The sequence below is a fragment of the Ornithorhynchus anatinus genome, chromosome X1 (assembly GCF_004115215.2).
Source record: "Ornithorhynchus anatinus isolate Pmale09 chromosome X1, mOrnAna1.pri.v4, whole genome shotgun sequence".
Taxonomy (NCBI): Eukaryota; Metazoa; Chordata; class Mammalia; order Monotremata; family Ornithorhynchidae; genus Ornithorhynchus; species Ornithorhynchus anatinus.
The window spans coordinates 58,970,666-58,990,613 of NC_041749.1; the positions used below are offsets into that span (position 1 = coordinate 58,970,666).

General features: G+C 44.8%; 1 protein-coding gene across 6 annotated transcripts in view; it reads left to right on the top strand.

Annotated features, from left to right (window-relative positions):
- FRMD4B (FERM domain containing 4B) overlaps window positions 1-19,948 on the top strand; it is a 336,920-nt gene that overhangs the window by 216,862 nt on the left and 100,110 nt on the right. For all 6 annotated transcript variants that reach the window (XR_003754483.2, XM_029050698.2, XM_029050699.1 and 3 more), the window contains 3 exons: window positions 8,595-8,660; window positions 12,559-12,653; window positions 17,742-17,834. Coding sequence is in view for 5 of the 6 variants with exons in the window: in XM_029050698.2 (XP_028906531.1) it covers window positions 8,595-8,660; window positions 12,559-12,653; window positions 17,742-17,834 (254 nt within the window). In the remaining variant the exon portion in view is untranslated. The remainder of the gene's footprint in view (window positions 1-8,594; window positions 8,661-12,558; window positions 12,654-17,741; window positions 17,835-19,948) is intronic.

A 19,948-nucleotide genomic window follows, 5' to 3' on the forward strand; every position in this document is an offset into this window, starting at 1 on the left:
TCCTTGTCCCCCAAGGGGCTCAGAATCTAAAAACCAGGGTGGGGTGGGTGAAAGACACATAAGATACAAAAACAATATAGAAGACAAGGTTGATGATAAATATAATATGAAGGAAATGCTAGGACATTGTGGCTAGTGGAGCAGTTTCAGGCTCCCTGTGGCTCAGATTCCTACAGTCACTGCTGCAGCCACAGTCAGTGTCTTCCCAGTGTTCTAAATGTTGAAAAGGCATGTTTTTGCAGCTTTCTAAACTGCCCAGCTGGAGGAAGAAAAGTCAATGGGACCACTGTCCCACACATCATGAGAATTTGATTATAAGCTCCTTGAGGACAGGGATCTATTATATTGTTCAATAATTCTGTTGTTCTAATAATAATTATTATTATTGTGGTATTTGTTAAGCACTTACTATGTGCCACCGCCACCCCTCATCCCCCTCTCCTCGTCCAGGGCCCCGCCACCTCCTTCCCATCCAAACCATCCCCTCCCCCCGCCCTTCCCCCCCTCCTCCCCTTGCACCCACAGCTACTTTCAAGTGTGGCCTCTGGAACCCCCGCTCTGTTACAGGCAAGCTACCTTTCATCCATGACCTTTTCCTCTCCCGCTCTCTCCTCCTCCTCGCCCTTTCGGAAACGTGGCTCTCTCCCGAAGACACGGTCTCCGCCGCCGCTCTCTCCAGCGGAGGCCTCTCCTTCTCCCACTCCCCCAGACTCACCGGTAAGGGAGGAGGCGTCGGCTTCCTCCTCTCGCCCCGATGCCGCTTCCGCACTATCCCTCCTCCCCCCTCCCTCTCCTTCCCCTCCTTCGAAGCCCATATCATTCGCCTCTACCACCCACTCCAGTTACTTGTCGCCGTCATCTACCGCCCTCCCGGTCCCACCTCCGACTTCTTCAACCACCTTGACCCCTTTCTCACCTTCCTTCTCTCCTTCTCTCTGCCCACTCTGATCCTTGGAGACTTCAACATCCATACGGATGTACCCGACGACTCCTCTGCCGCCCGCCTGCTATCCCTCCTCGACTCTGCCGACCTCCTCCTCCACCATACCGCGCCCACTCACCGACTCGGTCACACCCTCGATCTTGTCATCTCCTACCGCTGCACTATCTCCTCACTCACCAACTCTGAAATCCCTCTCTCGGACCATAACCTTCTCACCTGCCTCATCTCTCACACTCCCTCCCCCTGCAAATCTTCGCTACTGCCCCACAGAGACCTCCGCTCTCTCGATCCCATCCGTCTTTCCAATAGCATCTCTCCTCACCTTGCCGCCCTGTCCTCTCTTCCCACTCTCGACGATCAGGTCTCCGCTCTCAACTCCACCCTCTCTACTCATCTCGACTCTCTCGCCCCCCTTTCCCTCCGCCGCTCTCGCGCCACTAACCCACAGCCCTGGATCACCTCCTCCGTCCGCCTCCTACGCTCCTATGCTCGAGCTGCTGAGCGCTGCTGGCGAAAGTCCAAGCACCAAGCCGACCTCACACACTTCAAATTTATCCTTTCCTGCCTTAACTCTGCCCTCTCCTCCGCCAGGCAAAGCTTCTTCTCCTCCCTCATCGACACCCATGCCCGTCACCCCCGCCGATTGTTCCGGACCTTTAACTCTCTCCTTAGGCCCCCTGTTCCTCCCCCTCCCCCATCTCTCACCCCTAATGATCTGGCCACCTATTTCCTCACGAAAATCAACACGATCAGGTCTGAGCTCCCCAAAGTCACCCCTCCGCCTCTCCCCTCCCCCCCCAACAACCCCCTCCCCTACTTTCCCATCCTTCCCTGCAGTATCCTCAGAGGAGATCTCCTCCCTCCTCGCAAGTGCCACCCCCTCCACCTGCGCCTCGGACCCCATTCCCTCTCACCTTCTTAAAACCATCGCCCCTGCCCTCCTCCCTTCCTTAACTTCTATTTTTAACCACTCAATCTCCAAGGGCTCCTTCCCCTCTGCCTTCAAACACGCCCACGTCTCCCCCATCCTAAAAAAACCCGCTCTTGACCCCACTTCCCCCTCCAGTTATCGTCCTATCTCCCTACTACCCTTCCTTTCCAAAATCTTAGAACGAGTCGTCTACAATCGATGCCTAGAATTCCTTAACTCCCATTCTCTCCTAGACCCCCTCCAATCTGGCTTCCGTCCCCTCCACTCTACCGAGACTGCTCTCTCTAAGGTCACCCATGACCTCCTTCTTGCCAAATCCAATGGCTCCTACTCCATTCTGATCCTCCTTGACCTCTCTGCTGCCTTTGACACTGTCGACCATCCCCTCCTCCTCCATACCTTATCTCACCTTGGCTTCACGGACTCTGTCCTCTCCTGGTTCTCCTCTTACCTCTCTGGCCGATCATTCTCGGTCTCCTACGCTGGAGCCTCCTCCCCCTCCCATCCTTTAACTGTTGGAGTTCCTCGAGGGTCAGTTCTTGGCCCTCTTCTGTTCTCCATTTACACTCACTCCCTCGGTGAACTCATCCGCTCTCACGGCTTTGACTACCATCTCTACGCAGATGACACGCAGATCTACATCTCCGCCCCTGTCCTCTCCCCCTCCCTTCAGGCTCGCATCTCCTCCTGCCTCCGGGACGTCTCCACCTGGATGTCGGCCCGCCACCTAAAACTCAACATGAGCAAGACTGAGCTCCTCATCTTCCCTCCCAAGCCCGGTCCGCTCCCAGACTTCTCCATCACCGTGGATGGCACGACCATCCTTCCCGTCCCGCAGGCCCGCAATCTCAGTGTCATCCTTGACTCGTCCCTCTCGTTCACCCCACACATCCTATCCGTTACCAAGACCTGCCGGTTTCACCTCTACAATATCGCCAAGATCCGCCCTTTCCTCTCCACCCAAACGGCTACCTTACTATTACGGGCTCTCGTTATATCCCGGCTAGACTACTGTGTCAGCCTTCTCTCTGACCTCCCTTCCTCCTCTCTCGCCCCGCTCCGGTCTATTCTTCACTCCGCTGCCCGGCTCATCTTCCTGCAGAAACGATCTGGGCATGTCACTCCCCTTCTTAAACAACTCCAGTGGTTGCCTATCGACCTCCGCTCCAAACAAAAACTCCTCACTCTAGGCTTCAAGGCTCTCCATCACCTTGCCCCTTCCTACCTCTCCTCCCTTCTCTCTTTCTACCGCCCACCCCGCACGCTCCGCTCCTCTGCCGCCCACCTCCTCGCCGTCCCTCGGTCTCGCCTATCCCGCCGTCGACCCCTGGGTCACGTCCTCCCGCGGTCCTGGAACGCCCTCCCTCCTCACCTCCGCCAAACTGATTCTCTTTCCCTCTTCAAAACCTTACTTAAAAATCACCTCCTCCAAGAGGCGTTCCCAGACTGAGCTCCTCTTCCCCCTCTACTCCCTCTGCCATCCCCCCTTTACCTCTCCGCAGCTAAAGCCTCATTTTCCCCTTTTCCCTCTGCTCCTCCACCTCTCCCTTCCCATCCCCACAGCACTGTACCCGTCCGCTCAACTGTATATATTTTCGTTACCCTATTTATTTTGTTAATGAATTGTACATCGCCTTGATTCTATTTAGTTGCCATTGTTTTTACGAGATGTTCTTCCCCTTGACGCTGTTTAGTGCCATTGTTCTTGTCTGTCCGTCTCCCCCGATTAGACTGTAAGCCCGTCAAACGGCAGGGACTGTCTCTATCTGTTGCCGACTTGTTCATCCCAAGCGCTTAGTACAGTGCTCTGCACATAGTAAGCGCTCAATAAATACTATTGAATGAATGAATGAACCCCTGTTCTAAGCACTGGGGAACATAAAAGTGTTGGAGAAGCAGCATGGTGTAGTGGGTAGAGCATGGGCCTGGGAGTCAGAAGGTCATGGGTTCTAATCCCAGCTGTGCCTCTTGTCTGCTGTGTGACCTTGGGCAAGTCAGTTCACTTCTCAGGGCCTCACTTACCTAATCTGTAAAATGGGGATTGAGACTGTGAGCCCCACATGGGACAGGGACTGTGTCCACTACCTCTGGCCTGGAATGCCCTCCCTCCTCTCATCCACCAAACTAGCATACTTCCCCCCCTTCAAAGTCCTACTGAAAGCTCTCCTCCTCCAGGAGGCCTTCCCAGACTGAGCTCCCCTTTTCCTCTGTTTCTCCTCCCCTCCCCATGACCCCTACTCCCTCCCTCTGCTCTACCCCCCTGCCCAACAGCACTTGTGTATATATGTACATATTTATTATTCTATTTATTTTATTAATGATGCGTATATATCTATAATTCTGTTTATTTACATTGATGCTATTGATGCTTCTCCACTTGTTTTGTTTCATTGTCTGCCCCCCCCCCCCGCACCTTCTAGACTGTGAGCCCATTGAGTAGGTATTGTCTCTGTTGCCGAATTGTACTTTCCAAGCGCTTAGTACAGTGCTTTACACACAATAATTGTTCAGTAAATATGATTGAATGAATGAACGAACCCAATTTGCTTGTATCCACCCTAGTGTTTAGTACAGTACCTGGTACATTGTAAGCACTCAATACATAGCACTATTATTATTACAAGATCAGGTCAGACACAGTGCCTTGGCCCACACAGGGCTCACAGTATATGTAGGAGGGAGAACAGATATTAAATCCCCATTTGACAGATGAGGTAACCAAGTCACAGAGAAGTTAAGTGACTTGACCAAAATCACACAGCAAGTAATCAGTGATTGTTTTTGAGCACTTACTATGTGTGGAGTACCATACTAAGTGCTTGGGAGAGTACAATATAGCCGGGTTTAGAAGCCTCTGATTCCCAGGCCTGTGCTCAATAAATAATAATGATTGAGAGTTATCATGTGTATTATAGCCTCTAGTCATATCTGGAAATTTGGGGCTTCAAGAAAGCTACTTGCTGACAGAATAATTATTTAATTTTCCAAAGACATGGAAGCCCAAAAGAAAAATAAAAGCAAGTTATCTTTTAACGGAAATTCAGGCTCTTGTTCAGATTGTCAGAGAACTGAAAAAGAGAAGCTTGAAATGTTTAATGGGTATTAAAGTAGAATTTAAAATGCAGAAAATAAAATATGGTGAAGAGTACTGAAACCAGTTGGGTCAGTTTTCCCTTCATTTTCTTTCCTCTGTAGTCACTTTTCCACTATCCCTGCCAATGGGAGCAAGGCTTGGCAAAAATAGATAAAATCCACAAATTTCATTTTAACCCAGGTCTTCAACTTCTCTGGCCACCTCCTTGGAAGTATAAATTGGTGGATTGTAATTTTACCTCCTTTCATTTCCCCTCTCCACCTTTTTGTTGACATGTTAATAAAAAGTTAAAAAAAAACAAACAGCAAACTGCACAATCAATCCCCAACTGAACAATTGAGAGCTTACAGAAGGGCTAATAGAGGCGATTGCCCTGGGTCCATGCCCTAGAAGGCCCACCACCTCCCCATGGAACTTCAAAGAGCTGCCACTGGCTGGGGTGCAGAAGGAGGGATGGAATGGCTCCAGTTACAGAAGGAGGGAGGGTGAGTTTCTGGTACCCCCTTGAATTCCCCCAACCCCTAGGCTTTAGAAGGGGTGGGGAAATGATTGCAGAGAGCCAGTCCATTGGTAGGGAGATGAATTTAACTTGAATCTTTTAAACTCCCCCCACCCCCGCAGAACCCTCTAAAACTGAAGATCCCCTTCCCAGCCCCTCCCAGCAGGACGCGAAACAGTCCCTGTGTTTGCTCTGCAGAATTTGTGACGAGACTGCTGTGTTGCCCAGGGTTTATCTCTAGGGTGGGGTGAAGGTTTAAGCGGGGAGCTTCTCCTTCTAAACTTCCCACCTGCACCTGGGCCAACACGACTCAACCCTGAGTGAGTTGCACAAGAATTTACCCCTTTCTATGGAGGATGCTAGTTGAATCCACGTTTGTTTGCTTACCTATGCCTTGCAATATCCTAATCAATTTATTGAGAGCTGACTGTGTACAGAGCACTCTGCTAAGAGTTTGGGAGAGCATAATACAATACAATAGGTAGACATGATCCCTCCTCTCAAGGAGTTTACAGTCTAATGGGGGAGACAGGCAGTAAAATAAATTACAGGTAGGGAAAACAACCAAATATAAGGAGATGTACATAAATGTGTGGGTGGGGATGGAAATATGTGGGGAGCATCAAAGTGTTTGCAGGCATGGAGTTAGTGCATAGATAACACAGTAGTGAGGGAGAATAGGGTGAGATAAGAGATTAGTCAGGGAAGGCACTTCCTGGAGGAGATGTGATTTTAGAAGGGCTTTAAGGATCTGTGTATGGTCAGGTATCAAGTGGGGAGGGGAGTACAAGGCAGAAGAGAAGATGTGAGGAAGGGGTTGACAGTGAGAGCAATGGGTTTGAGGTGCACTAAGTAGGTTGGTAGTTAATAATAAGAACTGAGGTATTTGTTAAGCACTTAATATATTCCAACCACTATACTAAGCGCTGGGGTAAAATACAAGATCTTCAGGCCTGCCAGGGGGCTCACAGTCTAAATAAGAGGAAGGACAGATATTGAATCCCCATTTTGCAGAGGTACAGAGAAGTGAAGTGATTGTCCCAAGGTCACACAGTAGGTAAGTGGAGAAGCCAGGTTTAGAACCCAGATCCTATTACTCCCAGGCTCCAGTTCTTTCCACTAGGCCATGTTGCTTTTCTTGTGTTAGAAAAGCAAAGTGTGCGAGCTGGTTTGTAGTGGGAGAGGAGTGAGGATAGGTAGAAGGAGAGAGCTGACTGAGTGCCTTAAAGCTGATGATAAGAAGTTTCTGGTTGATGTGGAAATGGATGGACAGCTACTGGAGATTTTTGAGGAGTGGATGACATTTTAGAAAACTGGTATGATCAGCAGGGTAAAGTAAGGACTGGAGAAGCAAGAAGCTGGAGGGAGGGAGTTCAGTGAGGAAACTGATGCAGTTTTTGGACAGGATATGATGAGTGCTTGGGCCAGCATGGTAGCAGTTGGGCTGGAGAGGAAGGGGCATACTCCACAGAATTGAAGACAGAACCAACAAGATTTGGTGACTGACTTGAATATGTGTGTTGAATGTGAAGGTTGTCAGCTAAGAGTACTTAGTTTGGTCCATTTGTTTTTAAAAACAAAACCAGAACTTGAATCTAAAAGGCAAGAACATTGAAACCAATGAATAATCTTAATTAATTATTGGGATCTGTGGCTTTTTACATAGTTCAATTTGCTGTACTGGACAGCAAGATATTCACAATCTCACATTCATCAGTCACACAGGTGAACTGTTCCACAAACTCATTTTGCAAACCAGATACTACCAGTAAAGGAATTCAGGAGTTTCTAAAGACCAAATTAGGGTATTGGTTGAATGGAAGAAGAGGGGAATATATGGATGACATCCCCATTCTATGTACGTGCACCCCATTTTAATGTCCCTATCTGAATCTTCTTCCGTGATTGAAATGGAGCAGCCCAACCTCTCTAGACATAAATTGATGGTCAGTTCCATTTCTTTTATTTGTTCATCATGTGACCTGAAAAATCTGCTCAAATCAAAAAGTAACCAAAGCTATGAAATGACTATGGCTCATTTGAAAGTTTCCTAATGACCAGAGAGGCTATTTCTAACACCATTGAAGTATAACAATTATGATAGTCTCCTGTCGTGAGTGACAGGTGAGCCTTTGTTCATGAGGACTTGGGACGAATAGCCTGCATGAAGGAAACAATGATAGTGTTGGTAGTTTGTGTGATGCCATGTGCATTCTCTCATTCCTGATGGTCATTTTCCCACTGGGGTAGGGGTGTTATACATTGCTCCAGTGCATGCAATAATTTTATGTCTAAAACCCAATTGCAGCCACAATGATCACAGCAAAGTTCCAGAACTTTATGGCAACATGAACCAGCAGGCCACTGAGAAGGTCCTCACCACAAAAGCCACTGCAGTATTCACCACCTTTGTTAGCCAGCTCATCTCAGGATTTCTCCTGTCTATCCATCCTACGATAAGCTTTAGATGGTTCTTTGGTCGACAACCTTCACCACTGATGGCCCAACCCCAGAAGACATTCCCTTACTTCTGACTGTTTCAAACTCCCTCCCCATTAATAATAATATGTGGTATTAGTTAACTACTTACTATGTGGCAGGCACTTTACTAAGTGCTAGGATTGATACAAACTCAGGTTGGACACAGTTCCTGTCCCACATGGGGCTCACAGTCTTTACCCCCATTTTACAGGTGAGGTAACTAAGGCACCAAGAAGTGAAGTGATTTGCCCAAGTTCACACAGCAGACAAGTGGTGTAGCCAGGACTAGAACCCAGGTCCTTCTGACTCCCAGGCCCATGCTCTCTTCACTAGTCCATGCTACTTCTCACTGACTTAGGGGATACCTAGCAGAGTGCATCTGAAATGCAATTCTTATATATATTTGGTTAAAGTCTCATGGATAGTTACATTCAGTCAATTGATCAATGAATGGTATTTATTGAATGCTTACTGTGAGCAGAGCACTGTACTTTGGAGGAGTTCAATGAATCCAGGAGTTTAAAGCCTCAAAACTTTCCATAGTAACTGTGTCCTAATGTATATTTTAAAAGAAAAAAAATGGAAAAGGCCAAATAAGCTGTCTGAGTCTTAACATCCTTCTGTTTTGCTTGTTCTTGCTCTGCAGATGACGGAGGGCAGGCATTGTCAGGTGCACCTCCTCGATGACAGGAAACTGGAACTGTTGGTTCAGGTAAGAATCTCTATGGCTAAGCAGCATGGCGTAGTGGATAGAGCACGGGCCTGGGAGTCAGAAGGTCATGGGTTCTTATTCCGGCTCTGCCATATGTCTGCTGTGTGATCTTAGGCAAGTCACTTCATTTCTCTGGGCCTCAGTTACCTTGTCTGTAAAATGGGGATTAAGATTGTGAGTCCCAGGTGGGCCAGGGACTGTATCCAACCTGATTTAGTGGCAGCTACCCCAGTGCTTGAAGTAGTGCTTGACACACATAATGAGCGCTTAACATTATTATTATTATGGCTAGCCTCAGTCATCCTGGCCAGCCCAGGCTGACACCCTCTCAAATCCTCCTCTTCTTTCTTTAACCTCGCTCATTTCTTTTTCTAGTTAGCCTTACATTTTGGATGAAGATGCTCCTTTTACCTATGCAATTTACAGAGTAACAAGCTTAAAAGGATAGTCAAGCCTTCTCTTTTTAATTCTGGTATAGATGGTTGGGCTATTATGCTCTCCCACTTTGATCTAATCGTAGGCATTTCCATTCATTATTATTGTAGTCAATGAATGTTTGATGTAGTGAAAAGCACTATACTAAACACTGAGGTGAATGCAGTCTCTGGTCCACAAGGTGCTCACAATCTAAACGGGTGAAAATTAGATGCAAAACAATGAGATTAATGAACAGTAATTACTAACCATAAAACCAGCTTTTGAAGAATTCAACAGTCTGAAATAACAATGTTTAAAAAGTCTCTTGTTCTCCTGATTTAATATTGTGATACTGAGTTTGGATTGTAAATTAAAGGGGAATATTTCTATTGAGAAATGTGTGCACTGAATGCCTTTCCTGCTGAATTTCAGCAGTCTTTAATATATTGATCACTCTTGCTTTTGTGTACTGTTCCTGTTACCTTCTCAAACAAATTGCTGCCATCTGCTCCAATCTCCCAGGCCTTTTTTTTTTTTCCTCTCAGTCCCGCCATCTATTTTGCAAAGCAAAAGGAATTAATTGTCATTTATGCTGCCTAAACCTCAGCCCCTAAATGAAGGAGTAAAAGGGAATCCAGGAAGCAGCTGCTTCACACTTTCCTCTTCCACCTTGGAGACATTATCATATAGCCACTTGACACTAGGATAGGTCCCATTGTTAATGACTTGTGGATATGTGGATGAAGAATAGAGCTTCTAGGCCATATATGGCCTAAGGCTTAGGCTTTATGCTAATAATAATAGTAATGGTAATTGTTAAGCTCTTACTATGTGCCAAGCACTGTTCTGAGTACTTAGGTAGATTCAAGTTAATCAGGTTGGACATAGTCCCTGTCCCACATGGGGTTCATAGTCTTAATCCCCATTTTACAGATGAGGTAACTGAGATCCAGAGAAGAGATTTGCCCAAGGTCATACAGCATCCATGTGGCTGAGCTGGGATTAGAACCCAGGTTGTTCTGACTACCAGGACCATGCTCTATCCACTAAACTAGGCTGCTTCCTGCTGAGGCTTTTGAGAACCAATGGGGTGGTCCCTCCTATAGGGTTTTGGTTGGGTATTTTTGCTTCCACAGCATGACTTCTGTTCCTGGGTCTCTATTCCACTACCCTCTGAGTGTCTGTTATATTGTTACATTGTACTTTCTTGTGCACTTAGTACAGTACTCTGAACACGGTAAGCGGTCAATAAATACCATCAACTGACTCACCCTCCCAATCTCCATCCACTGCTTTTGTCTAGTTCTGTTGCTGTACAGTGGCAACAATGTGGGTACTCATTCAATCTTATTTATTGAGTGCTTACTGTGTGCAGAATACTGTACTAAGGACTTGGGAGAGTACAATATTACAGTAAGGAGACACATTCCCTGCTCACAATGAGCTTACAATCATGCCTCCAACTTCTGGACCTTGACCACAGTTCCCAAGTGACTGTCATGTCAATAACAACCATGTCCAGGGTGCTGACAGCAGTTGCAATCTGTCACCCTCCCACTGCAATCAATTAATGGTATTTATTGAAATGCTTACTGTGTGCAGAGCACTGTACTAAGCACTTGGAATAGTACAATATAACAGAGTTGGTAGACACGTTCCCTGCCCACAATGAGTTTACAGTTTAGATTGGGAGACAGACTACAATATAAATAGAAAAGTTTTCAGATATGTACATAAGTGCTGTGGGTCTGAAGGAGAGGTGACTAAAGGGTGCAAATCCAAGGGCAAGGATGAGGAAGAAGGGAGTGGTGAGAAGAGGAAATGCAGGCCTAGTTAGGGAACGCCTCTTGGAGATGTGCCTTCCTGGCAAGAATTCCATACAGTTGAGGAACCTGTCTATCTGCCACTGGTTGCTATGACAACCAAAGCAGCCATGCTTTCAGGCAGCTCCAGTTTGAGACTCTGAGCTCAGCTCCTCAGGCGCCAACTCTGTCTCTGAATACTAGTTCACTCCAAAATTCTGATGTGGGCCTAGCTTGTTCCACAATCATGGCACCTCTGAAATCTCAACAGGATAAGATGCAGGAGATACCCTGCCTGGAGAAGCAGCGTGGCTTAATGATGATGATGATGATGATGTTGTTGGTATTTGTTAAGTGCTTACTATGTGCCGAGCACTGTTCTAAGCTCTGGGGTAGACACAGGGGAATCAGGTTGTCCCACGTGGGGCTCAGTCTTAATCCCCATTTTACAGATGAGGTAACTGAGGCACCAAGAAGTTAAGTGACTTGCCCAAAGTCACACAGCTGACAAGTGGCCGAGCTGGGATTTGAACCCATGACCTCTGACTCCAAAGCCCATGCTCTTTCCACTGAGCCACGCTGCTTCTCTAATGGATAGAGCTTCTCTAATGGATAGAGCACAGACCTGGGAGTCAGAAGGACCTGGGTTCCAATCCCAGCTCCGCCACATGTCTGCTGTGTGACCTTGGGCAAGTCACTTAGCTTCTCTGTGCCTCAATTACCTCATCTGTAAAATGGAGATTAAGACTATGAACCCCATGTGGAACAGGGACTGTGTCCAACCCAATTTGCTTTTATCCACCCCAATGCTTAGTGCAGTGCCTGGCACATAGTAAGGGCCTACCAAATGCCACAGTTATTATTATTAACTTTTATTCACTCATTCCTTCAGTTGTATTTACTGAGCACTTACTGTGTGCAGAGCACTGTACTAAGTGCTTGGGAGAGTACAAAATAATGATAAACAGACACATTCCCTGCCCACAACAAACTTGTATCTACTCCAGCACTTTAGAACAGCACTTGGCACATAGTAAGTGCTTAAGTACCATAATTATTATTACTATCATCCCTGATTAGGAGTCGGGGGCACTCATCCAGTGTTTTTATTTTCAGCACCTCGGTTCCCTCCGCCTCAGCTCCCACTGGCAACTTCTGTGGCTTGGCAGTGTAACCCGTGTTTACAGTGATCTGAGAAGGGAGTGCCGGCGGGAGCAGAGATCAGAGGGTCCCTCCTCCAGAAAAATACTCTAGATTAGGTGGTTTCAGAAAGATTTATGTAAAATGGTGCTTATGACAACATTATGACTCTGCATGCCTGGAATGTCACATATGGCTGGAGGTCCAATATCTATGTGGTCCATCTGTGGTTAGGCTGAGGGGCATGCTGCTGTGGCTTGAATCTCTCACAACCCCACTGGCACAGAGCAAGTTGAGAGCGAAGGTCCAGGATGGAACGGTATGGGGGTGGCAAGGGGTTCCCAGTGGGTTTCACATGGGTCCAGTGGGCTGAGAGGCTGAGGGACATGCTACCTCATCTTGAATCCCTCGTGACAAAGAGCAGGTTGGGAGCAAACGCCCAAATGGCACTGTGGGTCGAGGAGGAGTGGGATGGAGCAAAATTCCTGTTCGGTAGGAAATAACAGAACCATTTCTAATACAGTTATTATTTTTGACAGCCCAAACTTTTGTCACGGGAATTGCTGGACTTGGTGGCTTCACATTTCAACCTTAAAGAAAAGGAGTACTTTGGAATAACATTTATAGATGATACGTGAGTATTTTAGTAACTCTTGTTTTGGTGGGGTGGGTGGTTTGTCCTGTAGTACCAAATTATGGTTGGCTGTGAGTAGCAAGGAGACCATCTTAGTGCTCAGATTTGAAGCAAAGAGTATCTTCCAAAGTGAGGCAAATCTCGATCAAAAGACATTTCCATTAGTACTGGAGCAAAGTGAGAGGGAGGGAAGATGGAGAAGCAGTGTGGCTCAGTGAAAAGAGCGTAGGCTTTGGAATCAGAGGTCAAGGGTTTGACTCCCGGCTCTGCCACTTGTCAGCTGTGTGACTGTGGGCAAGTCACTTCACTTCTCTGTGCCTCAGTTACCTCATCTGTAAAATGGGGATTATCTGTGAGCCTCACGTGGGACAAACTGATTACCCTGTATCTGCCCCAGCACTTAGAACAGTGCTCTGCACATAGTAAGCGCTTAACAAATACCAACATTATTATTATTATTATTGACTTTTTTTTAATGTCAGATTACAGGAATCTAGTTTGCTTTAAATTATTTTTTTAAATGTCTCATAAGTCACTTCTGTTTATATTTCGCCTCTTTGTCAGGATGCTTTCCTTACTCACAGTTTGTACACCAGAATAAAATGACATGTGTATTTTGTGGCCTTGTAACTGAGGATCTAAAGAACCCATCAGTAAACCACTGAATTTAACTATAGGTAGCTCATATGAATTTTAAAAGGTACTTAACTAGCTACTTCAGAGTATGGCTTTAAGAACTCTAAAAGCTAGAAATCATGGATCTTGGCTTTCATTTCCCACACCCCAATTATCAGGATAATGCTGTATTCCCCATCCCATCAAACTCTCCGACTGTACCTTCATACTCATGTATATATAGTGCATTCACCATCCCACAGGCTCTGTGCACATATGTCACAAACTCAATTGCACAAGTCAACATGCTGCAGGCATATGAAAAGTTCAACCTAAATAACTTTACCTGACATTTGCCTCCTTTACCTGACCTGTGTGCTCACTGCTCATTTTAGCAGAACAAGTGAGACACTGTGATAAATGATGTACTTTAATCAGCATCTTGGATTCTGAGACTGTTTAATTTTCCTATCAATAATATTTCTTGAGTACCTACTACTGTGTGCAGAGCACTGTTCTAAGCACTTGGAAAGGAAAGTAGTTATCAAGACATGATTCCTGCCCTCAAGGAGATGGTAAAGTGTATCCCTAAGATTTTCCTATTGGAAAAGTTAAGGTTGCTATAAACCATCTCGATCTTGAGCAGTTTGAACAGTTTCATTTCCTACATTGACACCCCAGAATTTATTCTTCCATGAGGAGCAGCATGGCATAGTGGGTAGAGCATGAGCCTAGGAGTCAGAAGGACCTGGGTTCTAATCCCCGCTCCACCACTTGTCTGCTGTATGACCTTGGGCAAGCCACTTCACTTCTCTGTGCCTCAGTTCCCTCATCTGTAAAATGGGGATTAAGACTGTGAGTCCTATGTGGGATAGGGACTGTTTCCAACCCGATTATCTTGTATCTACCCCAATGCTTAGAACAGTGCTTAACAAATACCACAATTAGTAGTAGTAGTAGTAGTAGTATTTTTTTAAAAGTCCCTACAGGCAAAATTCTCTCCGAGTATTCCTGTAATTACCCTTTCAAATGCGTATTGTGATTTCACTGGAAAAGGGGTATTGAGTCTCCAACATATGTATTTTTGGACTAAGAACTGCCATAATTGGTAGTTACCTCTTTTGGTTAAGCTACGCCTGGAGTAATGCTCATGTCCTTGGGTGTCTCCTTGGAATATTTTGACCTCTGGTCTCAAAGTTTTTCTTGGCTTTGTAAATATTTTTGGAAAGTGCTTCCTTCCCTACTTTTGTCCTTAAGACCACTGAATCTGAACTCTGCCCGAATTTTGTTGGATACTTTATATTCTAGCAAAAAATCACAACTTGGCGGGTGTCTTAAATTTTACTTAGCTGTACTGGATCTTATGAACTGGGGAGTAGTGATAGTAAGAGCATTCATTAAGCATTTACTGTGTGCAGAACACTGTACTAAGTTCTGGGAAAGAATATGCAGGTGGAAATTAGCCCTCAGGGTCTCACAATCTAAAACAATAAGGAGGGAGAGGGGACTAGCAGCAGAAGAGATTAAGCAAAACATGTAGACAACATAAGATTTAAACAGATACACAAAGTAAACACAAAGTTCAGTTGGGTGCTGGGACTAGCAACAGACACAAGAGATGAAGCAAAATGGGAAGACAACATAAGACTTAACCAGATACACAAAGTAAACACAAACCTCAGTTGGGTGCTGGGGCTGGAGGAGCAGAATTTCTGGCTCCTCATGGCTCACAGCAGCGGCCACCACAGCCTTCCCGAAGTTTTGGAGAGGTGGCATATTATTAGTTAAAATACTTGATTGCAGTTACAGTTGACCAGAGAGGAAGGCTTGAAATACTAGTGAATGTAATTATATAATATCAATGGTGATTACGGAAGCAATAATGTTTATTAAGCCTGTGTCAGATCAGAGCCTCTTCTTATGTTCTTCCCTTTACCCTTTACACTAATAGAGTATATGTTAAAATCGGTGCCATGAACAGTGTAGGCTTTTTCATGCTCTCTTATCACCCCAGAATTTTTTTTAAAAATATTCCTGCGGAAAGAATTTTCACACAGTATAAATACAACTTTTGCCACACTCCTTTCGGAAGTTTTCAGCTCAGGATAGTTCCTCTGTAGGGCCCTTCACCTCTAGAGGGCAGTCGAGGCTCTTCTGACTTGTGGCTCTTCCCCATATCAGGTTTCTCTTGACAGTGAAACAATCCTGGATTGCATTTCCCACTCCTCCCTAAGTGTCTGGGCTCAGTTGCATTATTGTCTCTTTGTTGTGGATTCAAAAGGTGCCACAACTTTTTAAAAGCTGTGCCCAAAATATCTGAAGGTGCATAGTGAGATACCATTTATAAATCATGGAAACTATGACAACAAATTGCTTATATCCTGGCATATACCCTCAGGGTCACTGCCTGTTTTATCTCCTTATCTTTCTGCCTGTCTATTTCAGCAGCACCTCTGGCACCTTGCTGTGTAGCTGTTAGATTGTGAATAGTAGTAAAGAACCACAGATGACAGATTCCAAGGTTGTAACTTCTGGAAAATGAGCCAATAAAGACTCTTGAGCTTTAAAATCTTATATTTTCAAAATCCAAGCAATAGGAACAACGAACAAGTCAGGTTGGACACAGTCCCTGTCCCATGTGTCCAATCCCCATTTTACACTTGAAGTAACTGAGGCACAGAGAAGTGAAGTGACTTGCCCAAGGTCACACAGCAGACAATTAGTTTTAACAACTCCGCTCAAAGAGGCCAGGATCAATCCTGAGATCAGGCAGAGCCTAGCACTCTGAGCTCAGGCCCACAGAGCCTGACACTGTCCTGGAGAAGAGGATGAGACTAGGGACAAAGAGGATGAGGAAAAAGAGGGTGAGAGCAGGCACGGAAACGGTTGGGAACTCCTATTGGTGCAGGGCAATTCCATGGGGTCGGGGAAAAGAAGTAGCACAACCTGTTGTGGGCAGGGATTGTCTCTATTGCTGAATTGTACTTCCCAAGTGCTTAGTACAGTGCTCTGCACACAGTAAGCCCTCAATAAATCGGGGAAAAGGAAGCAGCACAACCCACCGTGGGCAGGGATTGTCTCTATCTGTTGCTGAATTGTACTTCCCAAGCTCTTAGTACAGTGCTGTGCACACAGTAAGCCCTCAATAAATATAATTGAATGAACTACTACACCTCATTCACGTACTTCCCAGTTATGAGTGTCAGAAGGGGTAGGGCACCCGGGAAGTTCCCCAGCCTCTGGCCAAAGAGCTCTGGGCATTTCCTGTCCTTTGGGGACACACCAAGAGAAGCAGTGTGGCCTAGTGGATAGAGCACAGGCCTGGGAGTCAGAAGGACCTGGGTTCTAATGCCAGCTCCACTACTTGTCTGCTGTGTGACCTTGAGCAAGTCATTTAACTTCTCTTTGCCTAAATTACCTCATCTGTAAAATGGGGATTAAGAATTAAGACCATGAGCCCGTTGTTGGGCAGGGATTGTCTCTATCTGTTGCTGAATTGTACATTCCAAGCGCTTAGTACAGTGCTCTGCACATAGTAAGCGCTTAACAAATACCAACATTATTATTATTATTATAGTAAGTGCTCAATAAATACGATTGAATGAATGAATATGGGACAGGGACTGTGTCCAACCTGATTTGCTTGTATCTCCCCCAGGGCTTAGTACATTGTCTGGCACATGGTAAGCACTTAACAAATACTGATTTAAAAAAAACAGCGCTCCCACCCCTTACAAACTCGGGGGAGATGGTCAAACTGTGGTAAGCAGGAGGGGGCAGAAGGGTTGTCTCCTGATTGATTAAGGTCAAAGGCTTATTTGGGGTGGTTGTCAGGACCCCCTTCGCCCAAGGACCTGCACTGCAGCCCATAAAGCCTTGTGTTAATCCTGCACACATAAGGAAAATATTCATCACACACAATATCCTCCAAAAGTATTTATCAAGTGGGGGGTGGGAGGGGTGTGTATGTATATGAACTTTGTTCTAGTCACACACAAACATTCATCACAAACATCATCCTCCAAAAGTATTTTGGATAAATGCAAAAGTATTTATCAAGCATGTGTGTGTGTTTGTCTGCATGTGTGTATGGCCTTTGTTCTAGTCACCGAAGAAGCAAGTAAAAGACTCACAGTCCCTCCCTTCAGAGGTTTATGTAGATGCCCTCAAATAGGAAACTATACAACTGAAAAGGAGATAGCAACATCGCGATCCATACTCCTGAGTTAATATTTCTATTATGTACCCACAACCGGGTGTTGGCATCTGACAGTACTGGAATCTGTGTGTGCAAGGTTTAAAAGATTGAATACTACTTTTATTTAGACCTTTTGTAATACCTAGGATGTTTCATGTTTTTCCTGATTTAAAAAAAATGTAAAATAGTATAAATTTGGTCTTACTAGTTTGAACAGACATTCATTTGGATGTTCATCTTTGCTGAATTTTACTGTTTTTCTTCTTACTTGCCAGGGGTCAGAACATCTGGCTGCAATTAGATCACCGAGTGCTTGACCATGACTTGCCCAAGAAAACAGGCCCAGCAATGCTGTACTTTGCAATAAGGTGTGTATCTAAAAATCCTCCCTCATCTGGGTTAACTATTAAATTTCTGTGGTTTGTAGGTGTTCGAAGAGAGGCCTGTAAGTTTTTTCTTTAAATGCCTGTGAGGAAAACTGATGATTTGCTATTTTTGACTATGAACCTGATATATCGAGTTGTTTACTACATTTCCTATCCTTTGAAGATAAAGAAAAGTGATAATATATTAAAGTGTTATACCTCTGATGAGTACTAAGATGTGCCAAGCATGTTGAATTAAACTCGGTTTCACTCAAGTGGTATAATATCTAAATTCAAAATGCAAACAAGATAAATGATTGGAAATAACGGGGATTTGCACAATGGGAGAAAGGATTTGAGCATGGCACAGCCTAGCACCAAGTTCAGGAATGTACTACTGTTGCGTCAATTCAGAATAGGCTTCCCAGAAATAAGTCTTGAGGAGTAATCTGGAGGGAGGAAAGAGGTTCTTAGATGGCTGTTGAAAGGATTCTTTTTTTTTTTCTCCATGAGAGAAGAGCTCAAAGGCAGCAAGCAGTAAGAAGATATGCTTGATTGGTAAAAATAAAAGCAGATGAGAAAGGAAAGAAAAAAATATAGGCAGGTGTAATGTGGTGATTAAACTAGATCAGGAAATTTCATTTTATTAGGAGAAATACTATGCTGTCATCTGTGCCGTACATATTTGGGTTTTTAGGTACTAATGCAATGTACAATCTTTCTTGGTTCCCAAAATGACAGGATAAATGCCTTATCTCTCAGTTTGCAGCATTTTAAAAAGAGCATGCAATGTGATAGTGTGGGGATAAGTATTCATGAGGTTTTTACTTTAGTGTTGGGTCCTCTCTAATTTTTTTATGCTATTTGTTAAGCACTTACTATGTGCCAGACACTGTATAAGCAGTGGGGTAGATACAAGTTTATCAGGTTGAACATAGTCCATGTCCCGTATGGAACTGACACTCTTAATCCACATTTTATAGATGAGGAAACTGAGGCACAGAGAAGTGTAGTGAGTTGCCCAAGGTCACACAATAGACAAGTGGCAGAGTCGCGATTAGAACCCAGATCCTTCTGACTCGCAGATCTGTGCTCTATCCATTAGACCACACTGCTTTGCTCTAATATGCTCTCCAGGGTTCTTCATATTTGTGAATTGAAAGCACATTTCCTTCCTCAGGTTTTCAATATGGTTAATGTTAGGTAATGGGTGGAAATAGAATCGATCATTTGAACTTGTTTGTTTTATAGATAAAACAGTGCAGCTTCTACCAGGACACATTGCTATGCATCTCACTGAAATAGCTTAAGTAGGAATGGTCAGCTGGTGTTGACTCTTTCATGTATAACCAAAAAAGAAGCTGCAAAAACAGTAAAATATCAGGAGTAGTGAGATTGCACTTTCTGGACTTCAATGTCAGACATATTACAGGGCTTGTAGGTAGCAGGGCCAGAGGTTTAAATATGCTGGGGGCATGTAGGCAGGGCTGGGGAATTGTAAAAGGACAGGAAAGGAAGACAGAGTGATACAAAGATGCTTAAATTGAAAAGCTACATAGAGCATTTGCTCTTTGCAGTCTGAAAAGATGAAAAGCGAGAAGGGAAAATGATTGCAGTCTTAAAAAATCACAAAAAATGTGAAGAGGGCAAACAGAGAATTGCTGTTTTCCAAATCCCACGAGTCCAGGGCAAGAAGGAAGTTCAAAGCTTATGGATTCAGTATAAACAAAAGGAAACCCTTCTTCATAAAGTGAGTAATGAGCATTTGGTATTCATTACTTCTGGAAGCTGTGTAGGCAGAACATACTACATATTAGTAGGTTTGAGAGGGGATTAGATAAATAAATGCATGAGATCCATACACCTTGGTAGAAAGAAATAGGGATAATAATAGTGGTATATAAGTGCTTATTCTGTGCTAAGCACTGGAGAAGAGATAAGATAATCAGACCAGAAACAGCCCCTGACCCACTTGAGACTCAAGGGAAGAAGAACTGGCATTTGATCCCCATTTTACAGATTGATCGATTGTGTTTATTGAGCACTTACCTTGTGCAGATCACTGTACTGAGGGCTTAAGAGAGTATAATACATTAGAATTGGTAGACATGATCCCT